A 24723-nucleotide genomic window follows, 5' to 3' on the forward strand; every position below is an offset into this window, starting at 1 on the left:
CAACCCCTCGGGGGCTGCCCCACCTGGCATTCTCGAAGCATATCCCGAGGGGTTACCCCTCCTGACTTCCATGAAGCCCTACCTCTGGGGGCTGCCCCACCTGACAACCAAGGAGCACAACCCCCCGGGGGCTGCCCCCTTGGCATCCAAGAGGTCCAACCCCTCGGGATCTGCCCCGGGCACTTTTTCCCATTTTTAGACCCCTCCCCCCCCCCGTAACCGTAAGGCTGTTAGACCCCCCTCCCCCTAAAGAGTCTTACGTAATTTATGGACGGAACTCTTATTTGTATTTTTCGTATTCCTTGTGGTCTTCATTACTTGGAATTCCTGATCTTAGAAATAAAAGAATAGATATGGCGCAGATTCTACTTCTAAAAACAAAGGCGTTTAAGTTGGTTGGAGTTTAAAAGATTCCGTCTCTGCCCGAAAGGCGAGTGCGGAGAGTCTGCAGACAGGAAACATCGATGCTCCCGACTGCACACCAGACTGTTTTCGATGGAAAGTCGGCAGGATTTTTTGTTAACCCTAACCTCAAAACTTTGTTATTTATTTACAAATTTACCGGAGGTCTTACCTCATGGCCTTACCAGTTTGTAATGTTACCGTTACCTTTTCTAAGTGTTGTGCAGTTTGCAGTTATAATTGAGTCTCTATAATGTTTAGTCGAACGTCATGAACTGTTCGCAAGGTGCAGCATTATTTAGGTGAAGTGGAATTTAAACGTGAAGTGTTAGTTACATCACTCTCACCATGGATCGAATGGACCATCACCGAATGAAATCATCCAGAAACAGACCCTCTCATGGCTCTTCCCTGGAAAAGATAATGGATAAGCGGAGAAAGGAGAGGGAAGAAATCAATCTAATCGGTGTCCCTCAGGTTTGGGGTAAATCACCCCTGCGCACAGTAGAGTAGGTATTCATCATCTTCATTTGGTTGCCACGCTAATATGAATGGTGTAAATAGCAAAGAAACTATTGAAATTTATAGCACAGTCCATGAAAGCGCTGTGATAAACACGTGCTTATTTCACATATCTTGTGTTTGTTGCAACTCCAGCAGGAGTATTTCACTCTGTTACTATGGAACTTGATCGTCAAGCACCCATGAAATGCTTGTTCTCATCCAAATTTAGACGCACATTACTCTGACTCCTTCTATATCACATTGTTGACGTTTGAAGAATGGAAGTATGTGCTATTAATAGCAACACACATATCAGCTGCCTTGCTAATCTCAGCGCGCTTGAAAATAGGAAACTACATGATGACGCGACTAAAAAGGAAACATTCCGCTGCCATTTCCAGCAAGTGCGTTGTTGTGAATCATTAACTTTGTTAGCAACATTTTAGGTCAGAATTTTGCTACCCGTCATTTATCTTGACAAAAATCTCTTATTATTATCGCACATTCATTTTTGTGGCCGGCTTCTATTTTTCAATTTCACTCAGCACTTCTATTGCCCATTGAAAGATCAGTTTTTCCTTTTTATGTGTCGGTTACTTTGTGATTGTGGTCATGAATTTGAATATAGTGGGCGTCGAAACAAGGACTAAGATGAATTCCTCAGTCTTGCGGTACTCAGAACTTTCTGGATCACTGGGCAGTGGGCAACTCTTGATTCTCGATAGTACTCGCAAGTCGTCCAGCGGGAGTTTAACAACACTTCGCTTAGGCCACTAAGCAACTAAATGGGCTGTTTGCTAAGACTAAGAGTGCAGCTACATGCTGCTAGAGAAAACGAACTTTACATGCTAAAACTCAGTTTCAAGAAATGTAGGCATAGGAAGAATTTTCGATATTGCTCTTAAACGGGGCACACAACTTGTTATTCTGTGGTATCACTGCACCCACTAGCATAGACAAAACTCAAGGTGGATATAAATAATTGTTAACTTTTATTTCGGCGCCTTGTCTTAAGTTAAAAGTGTCATTTATCCACTATTATTGACCCCCTAACTTTTTGACCTTCTCCAGGCGGCCCAATTATTGAATTAATGTCAATGTGACAAGACAAGACATAGCTCTATCTTGACCATGCAATGTATTGCATTTTGATGTCTTATCTGCAGCCTGATTGTTGAAATTTTTTGTTTGTTGGGACAACATAGATGACATAGGTTAAAAGGCGGAGCGAGATTGGTCGGCTATGTCTTATCGCTGCTTTGTCGTGCCTTTGTCAGGTGGAATGGACGACATACTGTCGGAGACTTAAGAGGTGCCGTTAGCTTGTCGTGAGTTCAACCCGACATAGGCACGACAAAGCAGCGATAAGACATAGCCGACCAATCACGCCCCGCCTTTTAATCTATGTCATCTATGTCGTCCCGACAAAAAAAAAAATTTCAACAATCAGGCTGCTGGCTGCTTTAAAGTTTCAGTAATTGGTCTACAGATGCATATCGGACCGATATTTCAGATGAAGTCAATGCTCTGAGAAGCAGAATTATTTTTCCACTTTTTATTTCTCTTTTACTAGTGATAAAGCTTAATGCTAATGGAGACATAATGATATATGATTTTACTTTGCAGATCAGACGATGAAGTTAAACCTGAAGATAGTCTGAAAAGGAAACATTCAGATTTAGATAATAGGAAAAAGAAGAAGAAGAGTAAATCCACCAAGCATAAAAAGGAAAAATCAAAAGGAAAGGAAAAGGTAACTTCGCAGCTTTTAACTTTTAATCCTTCATATTTATCAGGTTAAACTTAAGTCAATCGCTAACATCACAAATGAAAGCGAAAAGTGATTTAAGTGCTCTTTTTTAAAACTTTTATTAAACTCGAATTTAAAAATAATATCTGAACTGTAAACAAGCAAAATAAACAACAAAATTAACAAATTTTTACTTCATTACTTACTGTATTATTCATTTTTTTGCTCTTCAATTTTCAGAAAAAGAGTAGTCACAAGAAAAAACGCAAGCATAAACGGAAGAAGAAAAAAGCCAAATCATCGTCGTCAGATTCTAGTTCAGATGATTCAAGTAGTGAAGAAGAAGAAGAAGAATGGGTTGAGAAGCAAGGTAAGCATGTCTTTTTTTCAACAACTTTAAACTGAAAACAACAGCTAACTTCAACTGAAACAATCATTTTGAGCCCCTGTCCTGATGTGTTTAACGCAAAATTTCATTTTTGAAGAAACTGTGTACCGTTTTTGAACTTGAAACCTCCACCTGTCCTAACTCGAGTCTATTACTGGGCTATTTTTACGGGAAAATGTTCATATAATACCTCCCCATGCAGAGGCTCCATAAAAATAATTTGTCGCTTTTCAAAGCTTAAGGTTCCTCTCAGGGATGGTCTCAGTTTCCCCTTAATTTTTTACCCCACTCAACGTGGGAAGAGCATTCAACATTTCATGCAGTCCACCATCATTTCATTCAAATTTGCTCTATGCCACAAATAGATCTCTCTGCACTGAGCTAATTACCAGTCACCAGCTGCATAACATGTAAGATCAGATGATTAATTGACCCTATTTTTCTTGTTTCTTAGTCGGTGGATCAGAAAGCGACAATGAAATTGTTGGACCTCAACAGAAAGCAACTGTCACACTCTCAGCCAGAGACTTTGGTAAAGCTCTTCTTCCTGGTGAAGGAGCTGCCATGGCAGCGTACGTCGCAGAAGGCAAGAGAATTCCCAGGAGAGGAGAAATCGGTCTCACATCTGACCAGATAGAGACATACGAAAAAGTTGGTTACGTCATGAGTGGAAGCAGGTATGTCTTATTTCTGGCATTTTATCCACAGCATGTGTTTGTTATTTTTTATAAACTGAAGAATGTGAGTGTTGAGCCCATTTTGCTTGGGTTGAATCTCTCCAATCCCCGAATAAGTATATCTGATAATCATTTTTTCGGGTTTTCCTTGTTTTGTTTTGAAAGTTGTTCAGCAGCAACGGTAGATGGCGCGAGGATCACACTTTTGCGTCATGCCTCGGGTCATATCCATGCTAGCGTTTTAATGCAGTCATGGATTTTGCGGCATGTTAAGTTGGCTTCACTGACGAGTGTGATCTGCTGATAAGGTCTAAAAAGACCCAAACCGGTATAGATCTCTTGCTGTGACTCCATCTTAATATTCCAATGCAAACTGCCTGACCTGAACCCTCTCCTCCCTCAGTTTTTTACTGGTACTCATTGGAGTTAAAAAGATTTATTTTTTACTCTAATTATAAGTTTTGGAACTTCTTAGCTTTGATTTCCCTGCGAAATGGTGTGGACCCTGCCCCATTTCTCCACTTTGTTATATATCGATAGCCAAAGTGCCATTTATCTTCATTGCAGTGTCTCAAAAGTTCCCCTTTTGTTTTACTTTTCCATTGAAAAACAAGCCAACTTCATAACTTGAAATTTATGCAGAATGTTTTGCTAATAGAGAAGAAAAATCAAGGAAGTTTTCAAGAAATTAAGTTGACTAGTTTTCCAAAGGAAAAATAAAGTATGACTGGAAGTCTGCAGTGCTCCAAAGAAAGGTTCGTGGTTTGGCTTTTTGAGCATCAATATTTTGAATACGCTTAATTTTTCAGAGAGCCAAACTATAATACTGCTTCTTCCTTATCTTCAGACCGTGGGAAAAAACATTTAAGATCTCTCAAAAAGCTTGTTAAGGGTTTCTTTCAATGCATATTCTATTCTGTTTTTATTACTCATCTTCATATGTGTAAATAAATTATCTTCAGAGGTATCTAAAATGTTGAAAGGACTTTTTTATTTATTTATTCATTTATTTATTTCAAATTTCAACGGGGCAAGTCCCAATTACATAAAAAATAACAACAAAGGCTACAATATATGCAACAAAATGGGCTTTAAAGAATATGCTCCATAAAGACTTTGCATGGAAAAAGAAATGCAGCATTTGCTAAATTTCAAAATTTTTTTTTATTAAGTTCCTCACGACTGGTGAGTAAGATGAAATTTTGAAAGTCAACTTTCCATGTGCGAATCCCATGAAAATTGCGAAATTAGCATTTTTTGGTAGTTTTACTTGGATTCAAACATGGTAACATGTAGGTGTTCGAGGAGGAAGCTCCTCTTCCTCATGTTAGGCTGGCTTAGGAGTTGAAACAGCACCTTAACTGAGCTTAAAACAAAAGGCTCCACATCCTCAACTCAACAGATATTTAGACCCAATTTTCCCAAGATTGGCGCATAGAAAGCTTCATTTTAAAAGCTAATCTTGCTCAGGAGATCCTAAGGAACAACAATATGTTAAGAAATCTTGAAATTTAGGTGCCTTCGACTCTCTCGGTATTCCAAGTGTAGTCTTTTAGGGCTTCATAACAAGTGGCAAAACTATGATTCTTTTTGAACCAGCAGATCTAATTGAATTAGTAAATATGAGGGTCACCTATTGGAATGTCAAGATCAATTGTCAATCGATCAGTTGATGATTTCTGAACTTCAATTAATTCTTTTAAAAAATTCCAACAACTTGAATTATTCTCTAGTAATTTTAGTGTTAAAATAAAAATTTTGATTTCTGACTCTTCTTTCATCTTAATCTGTCTGCTCACAGTTGTTCACTCTATTTTTTTTTTTTTTTTTTTAGTTTCTCTTGTATCAATGGGTTTCTTCCAATTTCCTATTTTGGCTTTTAGACATTGCAGAGAAAAACCCGAACATCAAAAAATCCCCTTTCACCATAAAAGACTATTTCACTAACATTTGAATGTGTTTTTCTCCTTTTCAGGCATCGTCGTATGGAAGCTGTGCGTATCCGTAAAGAAAATCAAATTTATAGTGCTGATGAGAAGCGAGCTCTTGCGATGTTCAGCAAAGAAGAGCGGCAGAAGAGAGAAAATTTAATTTTGACTCAATTCAGAGATATGGTCAGCAGCAAACTGTCAGAGAATAAATGAACATTCTGACATGGTCCTCATCTTCTCTGAATTCAGCTTTTTGAGTCTCTAAGAGGTCGATTTAATAAGTCTCCTAAAGTAGGATTATACAGATCAGGGAAAACTGGGAAAGCCTGAAATCTTAGAAGACTGCAAAAGGCAGAAAATTTTGAGAGTCAGGAAATTTTACAATTTTTAATTTTGTAATGGAAGCTAGACGAAGTTAGTGTAGGTGGCCGATTTATGACCCGCCCGCACACTAGTTGGGAGGGGGATTTTATCCCTCTCCCCGGATATGACGCTTGGGTAAGAATATTATGCTCTGTGTTGAGAAGCAAGCTCTTGCGATGTTCAGCAAAGAAGAGCGGCAGAAGAGAGAAAATTTAATTTTGACTCAATTCAGAGATATGGTCAGCAGCAAACTGTCAGAGAACAAATGAACATTCTGACATGGTCCTCATCTTCTCTGAATTCAGCTTTTTGAGTCTCTAAGAGGTCGATTTAATAAGTCTCCTAAAGTAGGATTATACAGATCAGGGAAAACTGGGAAAGCCTGAAATCTTAGAAGACTGCAAAAGGCAGAAAATTTTGAGAGTCAGGAAATTTTACAATTTTTAATTTTGTAATGGAAGCTAGACGAAGTTAGTGTAGGTGGCCGATTTATGACCCGCCCGCACACTAGTTGGGAGGGGGATTTTATCCCTCTCCCCGGATATGACGCTTGGGTAAGAATATTATGCTCTGTGTTGAGAAGCAAGCTCTTGCGATGTTCAGCAAAGAAGAGCGGCAGAAGAGAGAAAATTTAATTTTGACTCAATTCAGAGATATGGTCAGCAGCAAACTGTCAGAGAACAAATGAACAATCTGACATGGTCCTCATCTTTTCTGAATTCAGCTTTTGAGTCTCTAAGAGGTCGATTTAATAAGTCTCCTAAAGTAGGATTATACAGATCAGGGAAAACTGGGAAAGCCTGAAATCTTAGAAGACTGCAAAATGCAGAAAATTTTGATAGGGTCAGGAAATTTTACAATTTTTAGTTTTGTAATGGAAGCTAGACGAAGTTAAGGTAGGTGGCCGATTTATGACCCGCCTGTCGAGTACACTAGTTGGGAGGGGGATTTTATCCCTCTCCCCGGATATGACGCTTGGGTAAGAATGTTATACTGTGTGTTCTGGAACAACCACTTATAGCCGTTAAAAAAAATTTATCGACCAAGCAATTGATATTTCTCTAACCGGTCGTTTATAAACGATTCATTACCATAGCCTCTTATACAAATTTTTTCGGTATTGGATATGCTCCCCCTCCCTCACCCTTCATAGGTTATTGGTGTGGTTGATTTCAAGTTTGCAATATAGCATTTTGTGGTTGGCTGTACTGCCAGAACATAGAAACTGAATCTTCTCCTATTTATATTGTTTTAAACAGCTCCCTGATTTTGAACAGTGAGTAAGAAATTTATGATCTGTGTGCTGTCAAAGCTACTGTAGTTACAAACTCTAAAATTACCTGCAATCCTCAGAATTTATTATCGGTCAATATATTGATTGTCAATGAAATTTTTCACCAAAATGTGGCTCTATTGATTTAGAATGTGAGAGAAAAAAGTGTGCAGCCTAGAAAAAAAGAAGTGTCTCGACTGTTGTTGACTGCAGTATGCCTGGCAAAATGTCACATCAAGACATTGAACTAAAGCAGTTTTTACTAGTGACTGGCTGTACTTTGTAGTTAAAAGATATTGTCTTCGCAGGAGTTTTTTTTTTTACAAGTTCAAAATTGATTGACACCATTTAATCCTTAATTACATTAAATTTTTAACTGAAAACTGTGTACTAAATTTTATTTTGGGATAAAGAAGGGTTGTAATCTCACACCTTACTCCAAGAGGGAACTGCGTGTAATGAACATAATTTAGCCTCAGACTTTCTGAAAAGTCTTGCAGAAATGCGAGCAAGAGACGAGACCGTCAGAAAAAAATAAACAAATGAAATTAAACAAAGCCAACAGACATATTTAGTTGCAACTAATATTAAGTAAAAATATTAGCTTGATTCAGAAAATTTATGAATTTCTAGTACATCATTTTTCCGCAGCAAATTTTTTCAAATCTTCAAATCAATTCCAGGATTAAGCAACTTAAAATTCTTTGAACAATAGCCTTGCCATATCAAATGTTTAATCATAGAAAAAATACAATTAGACCTTGAGTTCATATTATCCAAGAAATTGTTTGATTCCTTCATCAGTTGATTATAATCTCTCTGACTTTTAGTCAAAGAGAAACTGACTCCTCAAAATGATATCTAATCATGAATTCATGTCTCTCTTATTTTTATGTGTGAAATAATTATATATACTTATCTTTCTGATGAAATTATTGCTCTTCTTACGTAAGGGCCAATCTCTGCTTCCTTGCAAGTTCCGTGAGCATTGAGATTCATGGCAAAGAGGGTTAATGTAGAAATGGAGATACACCTTCACATTAGAGGGACCTTTAACGCATCCTCTTACGTCTGCAAAAGTAGGTAATTACTGTTTTGTACATTTTAACAGCTAAAAAATCCTACAAGATGTTCCTGATTTAAACTAATGGTTGAAAACCTCTTTTTTTTTTTTGTTCATTTTGCATAATTATATGAGGTTTCCGTACTAGTCATTTCCAAAAGGATGTTCTTTCTATTATCATCTTGAACTGTAAATTTTGTGAATATGTTGTAAATAAACTGTTTTATCCAGTTACATTCTTGTTTTCTTTGAACCTTTTTTCAGTCCATTTTTCCCTAATTTGGGCTTGATGCTCCTTAGCTTTCAAAAACTTACCAGTGCTTTGTATGAAGAATTGGGGAAAACCATTGCACGTAAAACTCAGCTGTCTGAAAAAATTTAAGAACAAATGGATTCTATTTTTGTTCATCATCAGGTTTATTTAATGCAGTAATTTTTAGTTAAAATCTTCTCACCTTCATTTTTTCTTTCATTCTGGAGGTAGCTCAGACATCATGATTCCCTGTACAAAGTTTTTTCAAGAGCCATCGTGCATATTTACATCACATTTTGAACAGACTACTTTAAAATCCCGAAGTACCTGATGAAACTGAAGCAGGAATTTTGGATTACTGCAGTGGGCAGAAAGATTTTTTGGCATGTTATTTCTGTGTCCTTAACATTTTCTGAAGGAAGCAACAGAGGTACAAGTAGGCACTTTTGAATTCCTTGTACTAGTCAGCAACCAGCTCCACACATCTTCCTTCCCTAATTGCTTATAGACTTCACTCGGGAAATAATATATTTTTTGGGAGCAACTACTCAAATTCGTAGAGTTGATTTCCAATTGACGATGGACTTGTTAAACTGATGGGTAATTTTTTAATTTAAAAACTGAGGTACCTAAACTTGCTCTGAAGAAGCCATGCCATAAGATTAGTGGAGGCTGAGTGTCTGATTTCTCACCCATCTCAGGAAACGCCTTCAATTCGCTGGTATGCAAAACACCATGTTTATGAATCAATGCAACCATTACTCTCGTGCCAGGAAAAACGCCGCGCCGTGAAAACATTTATCAGCTTTCTGGGAATTAAATACTTATTTTTAAGGAAATGCTTGAGTACCTACTTATCTTATTTCTTCGGAATTTTTAGATAGGTACCTCAGAATAAACTTGGAATAAAATCCTTTGAATAATTGGAGGAACAATATTTTCCGGGGTTTCCTTGTTTTGTTATGAGAGTCGCGTCATACTCATAACGGCGGCGTTTTGATGCCTTTATGGATTTTGCGGGATACTAAGTTGGGTTCCCTTTCCCTAGTGTAATCTACTACGGGTAAACTCCAAAGAGGATGCAAATGTCACGGATTTCTCGGCGTGACCTCAATTTAATATTCTATTGCAAGTTACCTGAGCTGGATACCCCCCTCAGTCTTGTACTGGTATTCATTAGGGCTAAAAAAAATTTGGAATTTCCTGGCTTCGTTTTCCCCGCGAAATGGTGTGGACCCAACACCATCTCTTCACATTTTTACGAACAGTTCAGGTCATTTCTTAGTGCTTTTTATCTCTCGCCCTCTCTCGTCAAAGGCTATTTAGAAATATTCGGCGAAGACCTTCAATTTTGCAGTGAGTACAAACCATACCTACCTCAATAATTATAGCCATTAATCTCGTGATAAATTGTGTTGGTGTATCGGAACAGAGCAATTTTCGACTTTTGTAATCAAATAGGTATCTGATTTATTTCATTTTCGGTAGAATTTTGTGCGGAACAATACACACAACGTGTACTTGACCACTTGTGCCAAGCTAGTTTGCCGCGAAAACAAGTTTGAGCGGCAGAAAGAGCGCAATGTGAATATCAAACGTACAGACGTTGTAAAATTTACTTTGACACAACATCATTTTTGAAGAAAGTTTACAATATCTTTCCTTGAAATTTTCAGAATCATTGGATTGTATATTACGCAGAAATTCTCTAAAAAAATTAAAAAATAAATATACCCGCAAGTTTTCTAGGAAATTCGTATCTAATTGGAGGAAACTTGGCAACGTTCGAGTATTCATACGGCGACGTCTATTCGTAACGCTTCAGTGTGAAGATCCGAGCAGAGGACTCCGATATCAGTAATAACGCCTTAATTGATACAACTATTCGTGTTCTGAAGACGTCCGTGTTGCATGCTAAAAAATTGAAGGCGCTCCGGTTATTCTAGCCCATGAAACAGTGCTCGCAGCAACACGCCGCGAAGTCACGACTCTATGTAGCGGTAGGATAAAATATCCTGATCCAAGAAAATGTTGCGAAAATATCCTTTCCTGTCCTTTTGCCTTGGGATTATCAGAGTTTTAACACGGCTCAATGATCGGCGTTGATGCACAGCGAGATTACTTACTTTTGTAGCCTGGCGTTAAAGTCTCTAAAAAGGTGTTGTAGCCATATAGCTTTTACTATCTAGAAATCAACATCTCTGAAAGTCCTAAGAAATTAATTTTCCCCCTTTTTCTTGACTAACCTTCTCACGGAAGAAAATTCGGAAGAGGGGGGGGGGTGGTCAAAACAATGAATTTGCCGGACGTGGAGCATAACTTGATGATTTAGATCAATAGTGTGAAACGCCTCTTGAGGGAAGGACATCGAGTTTTTATTAAGGTGATTCGACGGATGCCATTTTATGTTTCAGAGCGACGTGCGATATATCGCATCGACTCGTTCCATAATTTCAGCTACTTGTCATTATTTTTCGAATTTTGAGATCGCACTTCTGTTGTCATTAGTCTAAAGAATTCATGTACCAAATTTTAAAAAGAAAGTCAACCTACTAAAGGCGCGGTTTTTTAGAGGAAAAACTACGCCTTTATTACGTTGAATTATGTCAAAATTGGATTCATTCAATTCTTTAGTCTTGAGACAATAGAGTTGCAATCTCAAAATTCGAGAAAAATGACGAGTAGCTGAAAAAATGGAACCAATCAATGCGATTTATCGCATGGAGTTTTGAGACAAAATATGGCGTCCATCGAATCACCTTAAAGTTAAAATTAGACCCTCCTCTTAGTTAGTTTTTATCAGGTAATTTTATCAGTCACATATTCATAACCTGCGCCACACGCGGCTGCCGCGTGCACTGCTTTATAAAATGGAGTGACCGGAGCTCCTTCCATTTTTTAATATGCAACACGCGTGTCCATAGAGTACGAATAGTTGTATCTTTCAAGGCGTTCTTTTCAACATCGTTGAATGCGTCGCTTCCATTGGTTGAGATATCAGCATAAGAAACTCCGCCCCTTCTTATTCTAGACACTGCGGTGTTTCGAAATGTTCACCTCTATTTTATTATTTCGAGGAGGAGGAAGCCAAATATAGAGCTTGAAATTTTTACAGAAAATTCTGCTAATGGAGAAGAGAAATCAAGGAAATTTTTGATGATTTACAATAGCTAGTTTTTCAAGAGAACCATGAAGTATGACAAGAAGTCGGAAACGAAGGTATGTGCTTTCGCACTTCGGCCATCGACATGGGGAGCTACGCAACATATTGCTTCGAAATATTCTTTGAATTCTTCATAGAGTTAATAAATCACACTCACATAATTTCCAGGGAAAATGGTGCTCCGTTATCTTATTAAAAAAAATTAACATATGTATAAGAGAAAATAGAGGCGTTGGGTGCAGAAACATTACTTGGTTACGGTGTCTCAAAGTCCCCACTGATAATGTATACTTTAGAGAGGAAACTATTCAACCCTGGTTGAAATTGTCGGTAGAATCTGTGTTCTAAAATACCATAGACCTACAGCCGGCTGTAAGATTTCCAATAGCTTCTATAGCCGGATGCACACTTTCTTATAGCCTTTTATAGCCGATGACGATTAAGCAACAGCCTGGCGATAAAGTGTATGATAAACGATACTAATTACGGATTCTAGGACTTAGTGAGTTTTTGGACTACCGCTCTATGTTTGGGCCGTAGTATCTTAATTTATTTTGCGCGGAAAGTTCCGTACTTTTGAAGGATGCCTGCCATTCCTAATATGTTGGAGCGCCTTCAATTTCGTATGATACTGTGCAATACCTCTGGTGTGAAATAGTTGCTTCAAGCGCCGTGGCACGCTGCGGCGCGGCGGGCACGTAGCCAGCGCGAAAAGCGCATTAGCGCCTACAAACCTAACAGGGATACTTCACGCATTGCGCAATGCGTGAAGTATCCCTGTTAGGTTTGTAGGCGCCAGTGCGCCGCCGCTCCGCTTTTTGTCAGGCTCTAATATTTAATCTCGCGAAGTCAGCGTTTTTCAACTCATGACTTTGAAATGTTTGCACACTCTGTATGGATAATACTCATTTTAATTGATGAAAAAAAATATGTAGTAAAGGAAAATATAAAGTGCGTTTTGTAAATATTAAGGTGATTCCGTACAAACTTAAGGATTTACAAAGAACACGAATTTCTACACAATATCTTATAGCCTTTTATAGCCGATGGCGAAAAAGCAACAGCCAGGCGATAAAGTGTAAAGCCCGGCGATAGGAACTATAGCCCAGCTGCATACTTTTTTATCGCTCCGTATAGCCCGGCTATATGATTTGCTCCACTTTCTAAGCCAGCTATATGATTTTCTATCGCCTTCCTCAGTCGGCTATAAGAATTCCTATGGTATTTTGAAACGCAGCTCCTATCGCCAATTTTTACCAGAGAATGTATTTGCTGAAATTTGTCGTTTTCAGCGGTGCAAAATTATGAAGAATATTCCGTAATAATTGCAACGAATTCCATACAATTTACTTCAATTATTATGAATGAAACGTTGGCGGAGATTCTGAGGCAAAGGATCACAAGTGCCATGCGACGTTTCAAAATTTCCGCCGTCATTTTATTTTCGTGCAGAGCAATCGTTCGACGAGGCTGTGCGAAAATTTTGCTGAATTTTCTTTATGCTGACGATAAAATCTAGTAACAGATTCAACCAAAAATTTCTCTGTAAAAAATAAAATGGCGGCGGAAATTTTGGAACGTCGCATGGTGCTTGTAATACTCTGGCCGGAAGGTGACAAAATGTCTGCTCTGCCCAACGCTTCAATTATGCAACGTTCGCTGTAGTTAGGCTAACTCCGATTAATTTCGTTCTATTTATTTAACTTCATAAGGATGTTTAAACCTCTAACTGTTCTTAATCGTCAATTCCACGGGGTGAAAATAACAAAGCGGATAAATTATTGTCTTTACATTGAAAAGAGGATGATACGCAAAAAGTCGTATTCTCCGATTCCCATTGCACTCGGGGCTTTCACCTCGGTTTGGCTGAGTAGTTATCATTTCTTGGTCACTCGCACACGAAATTATTAGTAATTGCGTCATGCGAAAGGTAGTGTTCTTGCAGTAGGTACCCAGAGCTTAAAGTATTATCCCGCTACCCCGCGGTGCCGGGTGCGGAAGCAACTGCAGTGCGCATGAAAGCACCCGCCTTTTGACAATCATCAGCATAATCAATTATATAACTTTCACTTTCCGTTTTGGGCGCAGAGGCGGATCCAGAAATTTGCCAACACTGCATTTGAGGGGCATGGAAGACAAGGCGCATTTGTGCGGTTTTTATTAGTTCGAAAAAAAAACGATTTTAAGGATCTAGATTTTACACAGACCTAATGCAGAGAGTGCTTCGAATACCTTCAGAATTTACAAGTGTTTGTCTCACACCTTCATGAACGTCTCCAGAAATTTTCAGCTCAGTTGAGCCAAATTGAGGCCGGCAGTTGGGCTTAGAGTGACGGTAAGTCTCATTTATCCCGCGGCCCTTCTATACGAAAAATTCACTTAGGTATCCCATTCGCTGTTTTCTCCGCGTCAAATGACTTCCGGACAAAATCGCTTGGGATTCTGATAGACCTCACCTTCAACTACAAAAAAACAAGCACAACTCAATTTTGATCAAAGAAATGGTTCTGAGCATACGGTGTTATTTGTATTTCCATCCTTCCTTTTACAACGCGGAAAAACACGAAAAGGTCCGGATTTCTGTTTCCCCTTCGCCTTTCCCTCCTTAGTGAGGTCCAGTCGTTTCCTTGCATCTTACTTGTTGGAATACAAGCATATCGAGCAAAGAACCAAGAGCAAACTTCCAAGAGTTGCTTATTCTCAAGAACAAGGGGATTACATTTTGCAATAAGGAATCACTATCTCTGGCACTCCCATAAAAGCACATATTTGCATAAGGAAAGTAATGTCATGTATGTTGTTTCTAAAATGGGCCAGAAATAGTGGTTTCTTATTGCAAAATGTAATTCAAGGAATCCTGGTCTCTCATGACGTGCTTTATTAAAGACAATATAACAAGCAAACGTGAATTTTTGAACAAAAAATTTTTTTAGAGCGCGCCAAAATCAGTCAGAACGCAGTCTCCATGCCCGATTTATGTCATCAGAATGGATTATCATAACTTGTGTAGCTTTCTTTTCTTTATGTGATTTTTCTATTCATTGTAACTAATTGAAGAAAAGAATAATAATAAAAAAAAAAAAAAACATCGAGCAATGGCTCGCAGCTGAGGCGACTGAACTCTAATCTCTAGTTACGAATTTCTAAAACTCATTATGCGCCTTGTCTTCCAAGTCCCTTATTTTGTCTATTTAAACCTATGCTAAATAACTGATTCTTGTCGGAGCACCTGACCCCTCCAAGAATCGATACATTTCCGTAGGTTTAATTGAAGAAAAGACAATGTTGCCAATTTGCTGGATCCACCAATTTTTGGACGAGGACCGAGGTCTGCCGTTCTTGGCGATCAAAAATCATCGATTTTAGCGATCCAGGCATCAGTATATGAAGCTGTGAAGGGGTTCCTTTTTCGCGTGACGTAGAGTCATGGACCAAGTCCATGGTCGCGTCTTCAACTAACAGCTCCTCTCCTTATCTCAGGAAGGTTCTGCACAAAGACGTAGCAAGAAATATTTCATGGGGAGAGGGAGGGATAGTATTTTATCCACAATATTTAATGGAACGTTCAAATTTATGACAATCACGAACAACTAATTTCGTGGAGAAAACTTTTCTTTGGGGGGAGGGGGGTAGACATCCTGCACCCCAACCCCTCTCCCTCTTTGGCTACACCACTGGTCCCATGCTCTGCGAATTATGGAGGTCTCAAGAAGTTTTTTTGAATGTCGCATCATAGAAAGATAATTTTTTTCCAAACCTCGAGTGAACTTCAACATTATAATTTTGGAAACAGTTCCTTGCAGCAAAAAAAAAAAAAAAAAAAAAGTTTCATCTTTAATTAAAATGTCAAAAATGTCAATCAGGAATGAATTCCTGATTTGGATATCTTTTTGACTCAAAAATTCACCTGTCTCCGTGGCGCCAAGGTAGCGCGTGTGACTCCACATCAGAGGGTTGCGTGTTCAAATCACGTCGGGGTCATTCCTTTTGGATACAAAATTTAGAATCATGATAATTTGGCATTCAGTAATTTTACATATTTATGTTCGAGTGCTACCATGTTCGTTACGTTCGCCAAATAGAATGTTAATATACGGTATACAGGTAATTTATTTTAGCTTAAGTGCAGCTTGCGCGGAAATAATGAGCGTAAGGCATGCATTAACCCTCCTTGACATGGTCTTAATTACTCGTGATAACGCGTTTTTGGGTTTTCAAAAATTAAATTATTCCTCTTGTCACTTGATGTTGCAAATTTTTATCGGTGATTTTTTTTTTTTTTTTTTTTTTTTTTTAAGAATGATCATCCCAATTGAGGGGCTTGGAGAACGAGGAGTACATAAAGTGCAGTTTTTGCAAAATTGAAATTTTAATGGTTTCAAGTAAAACTAGTCTTAATGCATATTCTATAAAAACATTCGCTCCCAAATTCCAATTTTTAAGCATCAAAAAGTCAGTTTGAACTTTTTTTCCGCCATAAGGATCCATGTAATTTCGAAACTTGAATCACGTATTTCTCAAAATAGCAAAAACTGCCCTTATGCGCCTTGTCCTCCAAGCCCCTCAATTTTGAAATTTCGAGACAAAATTGGGACTGTGTGTTATACGACACCTACAATATAGACCTGCATCCTCCAGAATCGAAAATCGAAAATTAATTCATGGCATAGAGGGTCAAGTTGAAAACGCTGAGGTTGGAAGTAAGAGATGTTTGCAAAGATCTTGCATTTTACAATAGAGAATTTGCAGGTGTCTAGAATTTGATGAATTTCATGTTTAAGTGGAAACTATTGAGTATACTGATCACGAGGATACCTTTGGTTCATGAATTGAACAATTATTGGAGAAGATATGACAAAATTATCTAATCTGCGGTAAAATACGTGAGTTTAAATGGGAAATGCCGCCAGATGACGTCACTAGGCGGTGCATTTTCTCATTTTTAAATCTATTTTCATAATATTTCCCATTTGAGAAAAAAATGATAAAAAATACTGTGAAATCAGCTCTTTCGGAACTTTCAGATGAAGCAATAAAAAATTTGCATGCAAATTCTCAATTGGTGGAAAGAGCGAGCTGAGCGAATTACTTTTTCGGAGCGTTTCCCGATGCTGGTGGCGTGTAAGGTAAAAACGAATGGACGTTGATTAGCGTTGAAAGACTACGGTGACGTATGGACGCGGTGCTTTGTCTGGTAGAAAGCCCTCAAGTTGAGGCTTGAGCTGGGATCTTGGGTGGAGATCAGCGAGTCATTCCCACCGGGACTCGGTTTCCCATAGACCTCGCGCCTTGCACCTCACGCACAATCAGCCGAAAACGATAGGGTTCTAGTTTCTCCGCCGAGGCCCGCCCCACCCGTCGGCACCCTCCAGCCCGGACAATATCCCAATTGATATCCCATGAGTTGGCTCTTTTCGGCCCGCCGCCGATATGCCACGATGTGCAAAATTAATCAACTCCTCAAAGTATCTCATCTGTCAGGAGAGTATTACCATTCACATCATTCATAAGTGGATTGCATTTTGCAAAAAGGAACCACTAGCATTGCAATGATGCTAAGATTGTGCAATTTCATCCTTTGCAATAAAATTGCGGAAATTGTGAAAAACTATGAAATTTAGATGGTAATTTTTGTCTTAAATTTACAGTTTTTAGCGAGGAAAATAGAAACTGTTAAGGGATAATCGGGTTTTTCCTCCAAGACAAAAGAAGTTGCACAATCTTAGCAACATTGCAATGCTAGTGGTTCCTTTTTGCAAAATGCAATCCAAGTGCTTCTACATAGAAAAATGAGTGATAAATAATTAAATTGGGATTATCAAGACGTTATCATTTCGGAATAATGAGAGCTGTTTGCACATTCACCATTTGGAGACTTTAACGCCACGCTACAAAAGTAAATAATTTTGCTACGTAACAATTCAGGAATGGGAAATGTGAGGTAAGAAAAAGGATAATACTTTGGACTTGCAGAAGTGCCGATTTCTAAATAATAAAAGCTGTATTGCTCCTACACCTTTTGGAGACTTTAACGACACGCTACAAAAGTAAATAATTTTACTACGTAACAATTCAGGAATGGGAAATGTGAGGTAAGAAAAAGGATAATACTTTGGACTTGCAGAAGTGCCGATTTCTAAATAATAAGAGCTGTAGGTATTGCTCCTACACCTCTTTCGAGACTTTAACTTCAGGCTACAGAAGTAAGGTATCTCGCTGTGCAATTAAAAACGCTAAGTAGTCGCCGAACAGCCACCATGCAACCTTTGATTTCTAAAGCCAGTCAAAAATGGATCCCGCAGTGTCCATACCCTCCCTAAAAAGATACTTTACAGTCATGCGCAGGAGCTTAACAAGGAGTACATGGTGGAATAATCTGGGAGACAAGTCCTTGGGTAGCATAGCTGTAACATCATGTTATAGAATAATCCGGCTAGAAAAGAAATGTCCTCACGGTGTTGTATAACAAGTTCATGGACGATGTCTTGTATCATCCAGCGAGTTGGGTAAAAGTGAGAGTGAAAAAACTTTCGCCAAACATGGACGCGAGACCCATATTTCATAAACATGGCATGGATATATTTTCAGGCAGTAAAGTTGACATTGAATGTTGCGACGCAGTGGAAACTACTCCTCTAGGCCGGCTGGATCTTGGATCCCTGCGCATCCATAAATTTCAGCGGGAACTTTCATTGCGGCACGGTCGCGTCTTGCCAAGACAGGTCGCAGGGGCATTTGCGAGCTTTGTCCTGGCTTCATTTTCACTATCAACGCTAAATGAGTGACTGCTCCTCCGCGTAAAGAGAAAACCAAAACTCCGACGGACCCTTGGCAACGGATACCATATCCACCAACTTTTTATTGCGCATCTCCTCGCTTCTTAAAATTAGGTAAATTTATCTCCCCTGAGAAATTTTGAATTGCCCTTACAACACGCGGTTGCCACGCTGAGGAAAAAATCAAGCAAAATTTCGCTTACTATGGGAACGCAAAGCAACTTGCCCTTGGTTGATTCTGGAGTTTTCCGGGTTTTCCTCTCTTTTCTATTCTAAATCCGGCGCAAACAATACCGAAATTAACACAAAACTTGAATGAAAAAACGGAGCTTTACACACACCTTTTCTCATAAAATTTGAGTAGTTTTGTATTTCACCTCTGACACTGACCAGAAGTAATGCAAAAATACGCATATTTTTCTCAGTAGCGCTGATTATGTGGACCTCCGAACTAAGTATAAAATCATGAATGTACGTCGGAAATTAAATATCTGTGCTGGAGATTGTAAGAAAAAGGCTAACACAGTAGCCGCTGTGTATTAAGTACTGTGTGTATTAAGTGGATTGCATTTTGCAAAATGGAACTAAGAGCATTCCAATGTTGCTAAGATGGTGCAACTTACATTCCTTGCAATTATATCACTGAAACCTTGCAGAACATTTTTACAAAGGTAATTTTCGTATTTAATTTATAGTTCATTGGGAGTACAGATAAAACTTGCTTTGATGATCAGTTCATATTCGCCAGGTAAAGAAGTTACACCATGTTAGCGACATTCGAATGCTTGTGGTTCATTTTTGCAAAATGCAATTCAAGTGTTCTATGTTGTTGTAGGTTCTCAACTCCAAAAAGGACTTCCATGATCTTTCTCTTTCCATGCTTCAATGTTTTTAAATATTTGAAAAAAAAATATATAAATGAATAATAGGTAAGTTTTTGGTGCTCCATGAAAAAAATGTGTACCCGTCATTGGTACAAGCTTTCTTCCTACAAAAGTCAAAGATATGAAACGGTCGAGACTTAAATCATAATGATCTGGGCATTATGTAAATGAGAAATTAATTTTTTTTCGTGTATCTCACAAGAGATAGTTCGGCCCAATATGAGTGTAAGGTGCTGCCATTGAAAATATGTTATGTAGGTTTGACTTGAAAAATAATAAACTTTGAAAATTTTCTGAACCGTCGTTTTGATAACAAAATGATTGAAGAAATAAACAAAGTTCTTATTTGAGCAAAGCTCACTAAGTTTACCTGGGAAAAAACTAATGGGCCGGCTTAGACTAAAAACAGACTCCACGGCATTACATCGCTGTGTGAGACGCACCGGAATCGCCCGAGGGCACATCTTTGGCTGGTAAGTATTGGGACTAAGAAATTATAATTGAGCTTCGGACAAAATTCGACAATTCAATAGATTAGGTGTCATCGTGATTGAAACACAGTTTAATGGGGATGAAGTATGTTTTGCAAGTGTCTAGACTTCGATCTGATCTGCAGATTGTTGTAGCCTTGCTTTGCTATACACTTAGTTAGACACATTTAAAATTCATTCAGACTCTAGAGGCTCACGCGAAAAAAAAAAGTATGACAATCCCAACTATACTTCTACCTGATTTTGGCGCCAGATACTAGGGTAGTTGTACAAGCCAGAGGTATGGTTAAGTCAGCTGAAAGAGTGGTTAGATCAACCATACCTCTAGTTGGTGTCCTCACAGTCAGCATGAGTGTGATTGTATTAACGATACCGCTGGCTGGTGCCTTACAACTACTCTTATGGCTGGCGCCAAAATCAGCTAGAAGTATAGTTGAGATTGTCATACTTTTTTTTTCAGTGCACATAGATTCATGTCATATTTATTCAGATTTCAGAGAGCAAGCTCAGCTTATCTCAGATGCTTATACTAAAGAATATGGATGACAGTTTCATGAGCAGCAATACAATGACTTGATTTAAGGTGAAGGGCAAGGATGAGGCTGTGTTTATGATGCGCAACGGAAGATACCGCGAACCGACGACAACTTTCAGGAAAGTGGCCAAGCTGCGCTTGTGGTCGTGAAGTAGCGTCAAATTAATTATCGTTAACTCAAGCGTAGACAAGCTATGAAAAAAATAGCTCGGATTAGCATTAAAACGAATTTTATCCGCCACTTGATTGACGAGGAGCACGGTCGCACAGTAGTACAGAACCCTCTGGATAGATCCTCCGGGATGATATCAGAATTAAAATTTGAAAAAGCTTAAAATCAGGGATCTTCTCAGGACAAGTAAGAACTTTCATATTTTCGACCTACGGGTGGTGAAATCAAAAAGCAAATATAGCTGAAAATAAAATTTGAATCACAGACAAAACTTATTATGATCTTCTGACCATTGAGCGATGTTTAGTTGCAGTCCTAGCGCCATGCGCCATGCCGCTGGCGCTCGCCGCAGCATTTGCATTTAATTCCAGAAGAAATCAGGTTCAGAGAACAGTTGCCAATTCTCGATTTAAAATATCAATTTTGAATCCCTCTTCACACCATAAAAGCGTGACAAAAGGAAGGTGGAGAAAATGGAGAGGTTGAGTCACCGTCCCCCCGTGGAAGGGATTGTAGAGTTGGAAAACTCAAAACTGAATGACTGTCATTTCTGTTTAAGGGGGTTTATTTGTTGAAGGCGTAGAAATTTTACTGTTGAAAGGAGTGAAAATCTTAACATGAACTCGCTTAAAATGTTGAACCAAATAAAGTTATGGCGATTTTAAGTTTGCAGCTCAATAAACCTTGTTTTGAAAAAACAAAGAAAAACATGAATAAGAATGTCAGGTACCTCCACTCGCCATCGTCAATCAGCAAGGAATATAATTTAAATCAGTCAATCTTGAAAATGGCATTCACTGCTGCGCGGTGGATAACGTCATACGTAGATTGTTCCTTTTTCAAAGATTTCTATTCATATTGGTGCTAGACCGAAAAATTTAGCGATTTAATGATGAGTTTCATTACTTTTTTATCATCGTCAAGATTCGACCATCAAACCGCAATTTCATATCACACGCAATCGACTCAGTTTGACCACGCTGACTCATTTTGAGATTCAAATAAAACAACAAAATTTTCGGACCAGATGATTTTTTTTTTTTTTTTTCGTCAAAGGAACCAAAGATTCAGATAACGGAAGTCTTCGATAAAGAAAAATTGATCTTAGTACACTGTTCAGAAAAACTTTGTTCAGCTGGGATAAAGTTAAGCTCTTATAACGAAAACCTTTGATGTTTCGAATGAACCAGAGTCTTCATCTTCGTCCAAATGACAGGAATGGAGGCTTTCTTGCGGCAGTTGGTAAAAGCTGCGTCCAATGAAATCTCTCCTGAAATGTGACAACGATGGTGCAGATAGAAGCTGCAACCGGGCTCTCTTCTGTCTCCTCTCAGCTGTTGACCTAGTAAACAAACTAAATCTTTGGATGAGCAATTCGTTAGTGACGTCATAATGGGAGACGATATTAACTTGGGAGAAAAGGTGTTTCATCTCATTCGCCAGTCGTCCGGGCTTCCCTTAACATCCTTCATCCTCCATTCAAGTTTATGTGTTTAGCGGAATAATTAGCCATGATAAGGTAAGAGTGATACTCCGCGTATCCTCCAACGGAATTCACCATTCATTTTTAAGCCCATTTTTCACCGGATCCATCCGTAACGCCTTTATAGGTGATTTTCTCCGCATTATGACTGCGTGATTTTTTACATCGTGAATTGTTAGTTTTTTTTTTTTTTTTTATTATTATTATTTTCAATGAAAATATGTGCAATTTCAATTTCTACATCATGTGAAGTGACTTCATCCTATGATCGAACGAAAAACGATCATCTTGCAAAGTTTTACGATGTGCACAGGCTGATGGATTATAATGATTACGGTTCAGCACTATATTGTGATGCTTCGTGCGGCAAAAAATTCGTGGTTACTTCAATGCCTTCATTTTACATTCATAATCCTGAAAATTTTAAGGTTTTGTTCAAACGACTCTTGATTCCTCCGCGTTGAGTGTTATTGTGTAATGTTAAATAAAATTTTCAGAGCTAATTAGGTGCCAAAAAAGCTCATCCCCACGTTTCAACCACTTTTAAGTGTGGAATTTTTTTTAGAATGTTTTTTAATCGGACTGAAAGGGGTTGGTAATAATTCTCGTTGCAAATTCTCGGGTTTTTCCCGGAAAATTTAAAAATCACGATAGAATCTCTGAAATTTTCTCTTGGAGTCAAGATCCTCACTATCGTTTCTTCAGATATCTAATGATAATCCATGAGCATAAACGAGAAAACAAAATACACTATTAATTTTCATTCTTAAGATTTTACAATTGCAAGAAAGTAATCAAGGCAGGATAAGAGAATACTCAGAAGTAATATTATATTAGTTTATAGTTCTTCACGCGGTGAAAAATATGCGAAGGTGCTTCTATATATATTTCATGACCATTAGTCCTCTTTCATTCAAACATCATGAAAAATAGTGAAACCCTACCCCATAAAGATAACTTAAAATGTTATCTAAAATTATTGCAATTTCAATTTTTTTGACGAGAATCATACCTAACATTCTAAATCAGATAATAAATCATCGTCATTCATTATCTGGATGAATTTTTAAAAGTCCATACAGCTCATATTTCGTTATTAGTTTTAACTCAAACTCTTGGATATAACTTCATTTAACCATCGGCAGTTGATTATTCTTATACTCATTTAAAAAATGTAAGCTGGTCATTTTCCACGATTTCCTCTCTTTGGCAGTTGTAAGTCCTGATTTTTGCACCGTGATTTTCTGTGTCTTTCATGAAAGTTCGCTTATATTCAGTCCTCTGATGAACATTTTCCCTTTCCATATCCAGGTGGTTTATGTTGATGTTATTGACGACCTGGACGGATGCCTGGCATGCCCAATCACAGTGGGATAAAGATTGTGTTGTCTACCTCCGAGAATCCAGTCATTATGACAAAAGCCTCGAAACAAGGTAAATAAGATGCTCATAGGAATTTGTGAAGTACTCTTTTTTTAAGCGGAGTTGGCAGTAATTTTTTTTTTCTCAAAATATTTTTTTTTTTCTAATCGAATTTTACATATCTTCAGCTGTACCTATTTTAAATCCAAGTTTATTTATTCATTTATTTATTTTTCTAAATCTACTCATTATTGAATATGTCATGCAACATTTGAAGCCAAACGGAATGATGCGACCTATGAGTGTTTAAAACTTCAAACAGGTTTTTCTCAAAACAACGTTTTTTGACCTTAAGGTACACTTTCTTCAGGGACTACTGTATAGGTTTTCAAGAACCTTTTCTTCCCTGACTTTCCTCTCTACCTACAGACGAAAGGATTTTTTTCTCATTATTCTTCAAGAGGAAAAAATACATTTAATGGTCTTATTTGCTAATTTATTTATGTTATAAGAAATGTATAACAATTTTAAGTATCAGAATTTGTTAAAAATCATCTAATATAAAGCTAGAAAAAATTCTAAGGAATCAAAAAAAAAGTTTTTGAAAATTCGTCCTGCAGAAGCTGAAAAAAAGTATACAGCATCAGTGCAATATACATGCTAGAAATAGGGAATGTCGACTCTCCATAGGTAAATAAAAATATCTAGGTTTTGATCAGAGGTGCTCTCAAGATGTACTGCAGCGGTAGAAAAAAGATCAATGAAATATCTCACCAGAGTCTGCTATCGTAGGAATTTTCAAAAAAGAAGCCTCTCATGTGTAATGAAAAAATAGTGGGACTTACAACCCATTCATGCCTTTGAAAAATTCAAAAAGTGGAGGAACCATCTTTGGGGGTACCGACAAGTCTTTATCTTAATCTTCGGAAAATTCCATAACGCTATTAAAACTGCCATGTTATTCCCCATTAAATGGAAGTATTTATGCTAGAAGGAACTACGTCTCACGCGAATCCTATGCACATAGTTCCTTTCAGCATAAATACGTCCAAATGTCAATGTCAATTCCTCGCGTGTGTGCGAAAGTGGGCCCAGCGAGAAAACACACGGTCCTGAAATGTCATCCTTCCGTTCGTCTTTACACGATTGCGTTTTCAACTGAAGATATTTCTGCTGAACGAAACTATGTGCATTAAGACATGAGCCCTGAGATTTATTGGAATATATGCATAATAGGGCTCATGTCATAATGC

General features: G+C 38.0%; 2 protein-coding genes across 4 annotated transcripts in view; both read left to right on the forward strand.

Moving 5' to 3' along the window:
* The first annotated feature begins 516 nt into the window (after positions 1-516).
* LOC109036752 (uncharacterized) lies at positions 517-8585 on the forward strand. Its single transcript, XM_019051113.2, has 5 exons — positions 517-911; positions 2533-2659; positions 2897-3026; positions 3499-3721; positions 5697-8585. Exons 1-5 carry the CDS (start codon positions 751-753, stop codon positions 5863-5865), a joined length of 810 nt encoding a protein of 269 aa, XP_018906658.2. The 5' UTR covers positions 517-750; the 3' UTR covers positions 5866-8585.
* A 13188-nt stretch (positions 8586-21773) lies between these two features.
* LOC109036742 (chorion peroxidase) overlaps positions 21774-24723 on the forward strand; it is a 41264-nt gene continuing 38314 nt past the window's right edge. For 2 of the 3 annotated variants that reach the window (XM_019051101.2, XM_019051100.2), the window contains exons 1-2: positions 21775-22144; positions 23420-23542. In XM_019051101.2, the coding sequence (XP_018906646.1) occupies positions 22137-22144; positions 23420-23542 (131 nt within the window). In that variant the 5' untranslated portion in view covers positions 21775-22136. Of the gene's footprint in view, positions 22145-23419; positions 23543-24723 lie in introns of all 3 variants that reach the window. The other variant, XM_019051099.2, reaches the window with a different exon arrangement.

The sequence above is a fragment of the Bemisia tabaci genome, chromosome 7 (assembly GCF_918797505.1).
Source record: "Bemisia tabaci chromosome 7, PGI_BMITA_v3".
NCBI lineage: Eukaryota > Metazoa > Arthropoda > Insecta > Hemiptera > Aleyrodidae > Bemisia > Bemisia tabaci.

What these genes read in the sequence shown, in the direction of transcription:
- LOC109036752 (XM_019051113.2), top strand. Translation starts at nt 751, where the DNA reads ATGGATCGAATGGACCATCACCGAATGAAATCATCCAGAAACAGACCC. An exon ending in TCACCCCTGCGCACAGTAGA is followed by an intron (nt 912 to 2,532) that starts GTAGGTATTCAT and finishes TTTACTTTGCAG; the next exon opens with ATCAGACGATGAAGTTAAAC. An exon ending in AGAATGGGTTGAGAAGCAAG is followed by an intron (nt 3,027 to 3,498) that starts GTAAGCATGTCT and finishes CTTGTTTCTTAG; the next exon opens with TCGGTGGATCAGAAAGCGAC.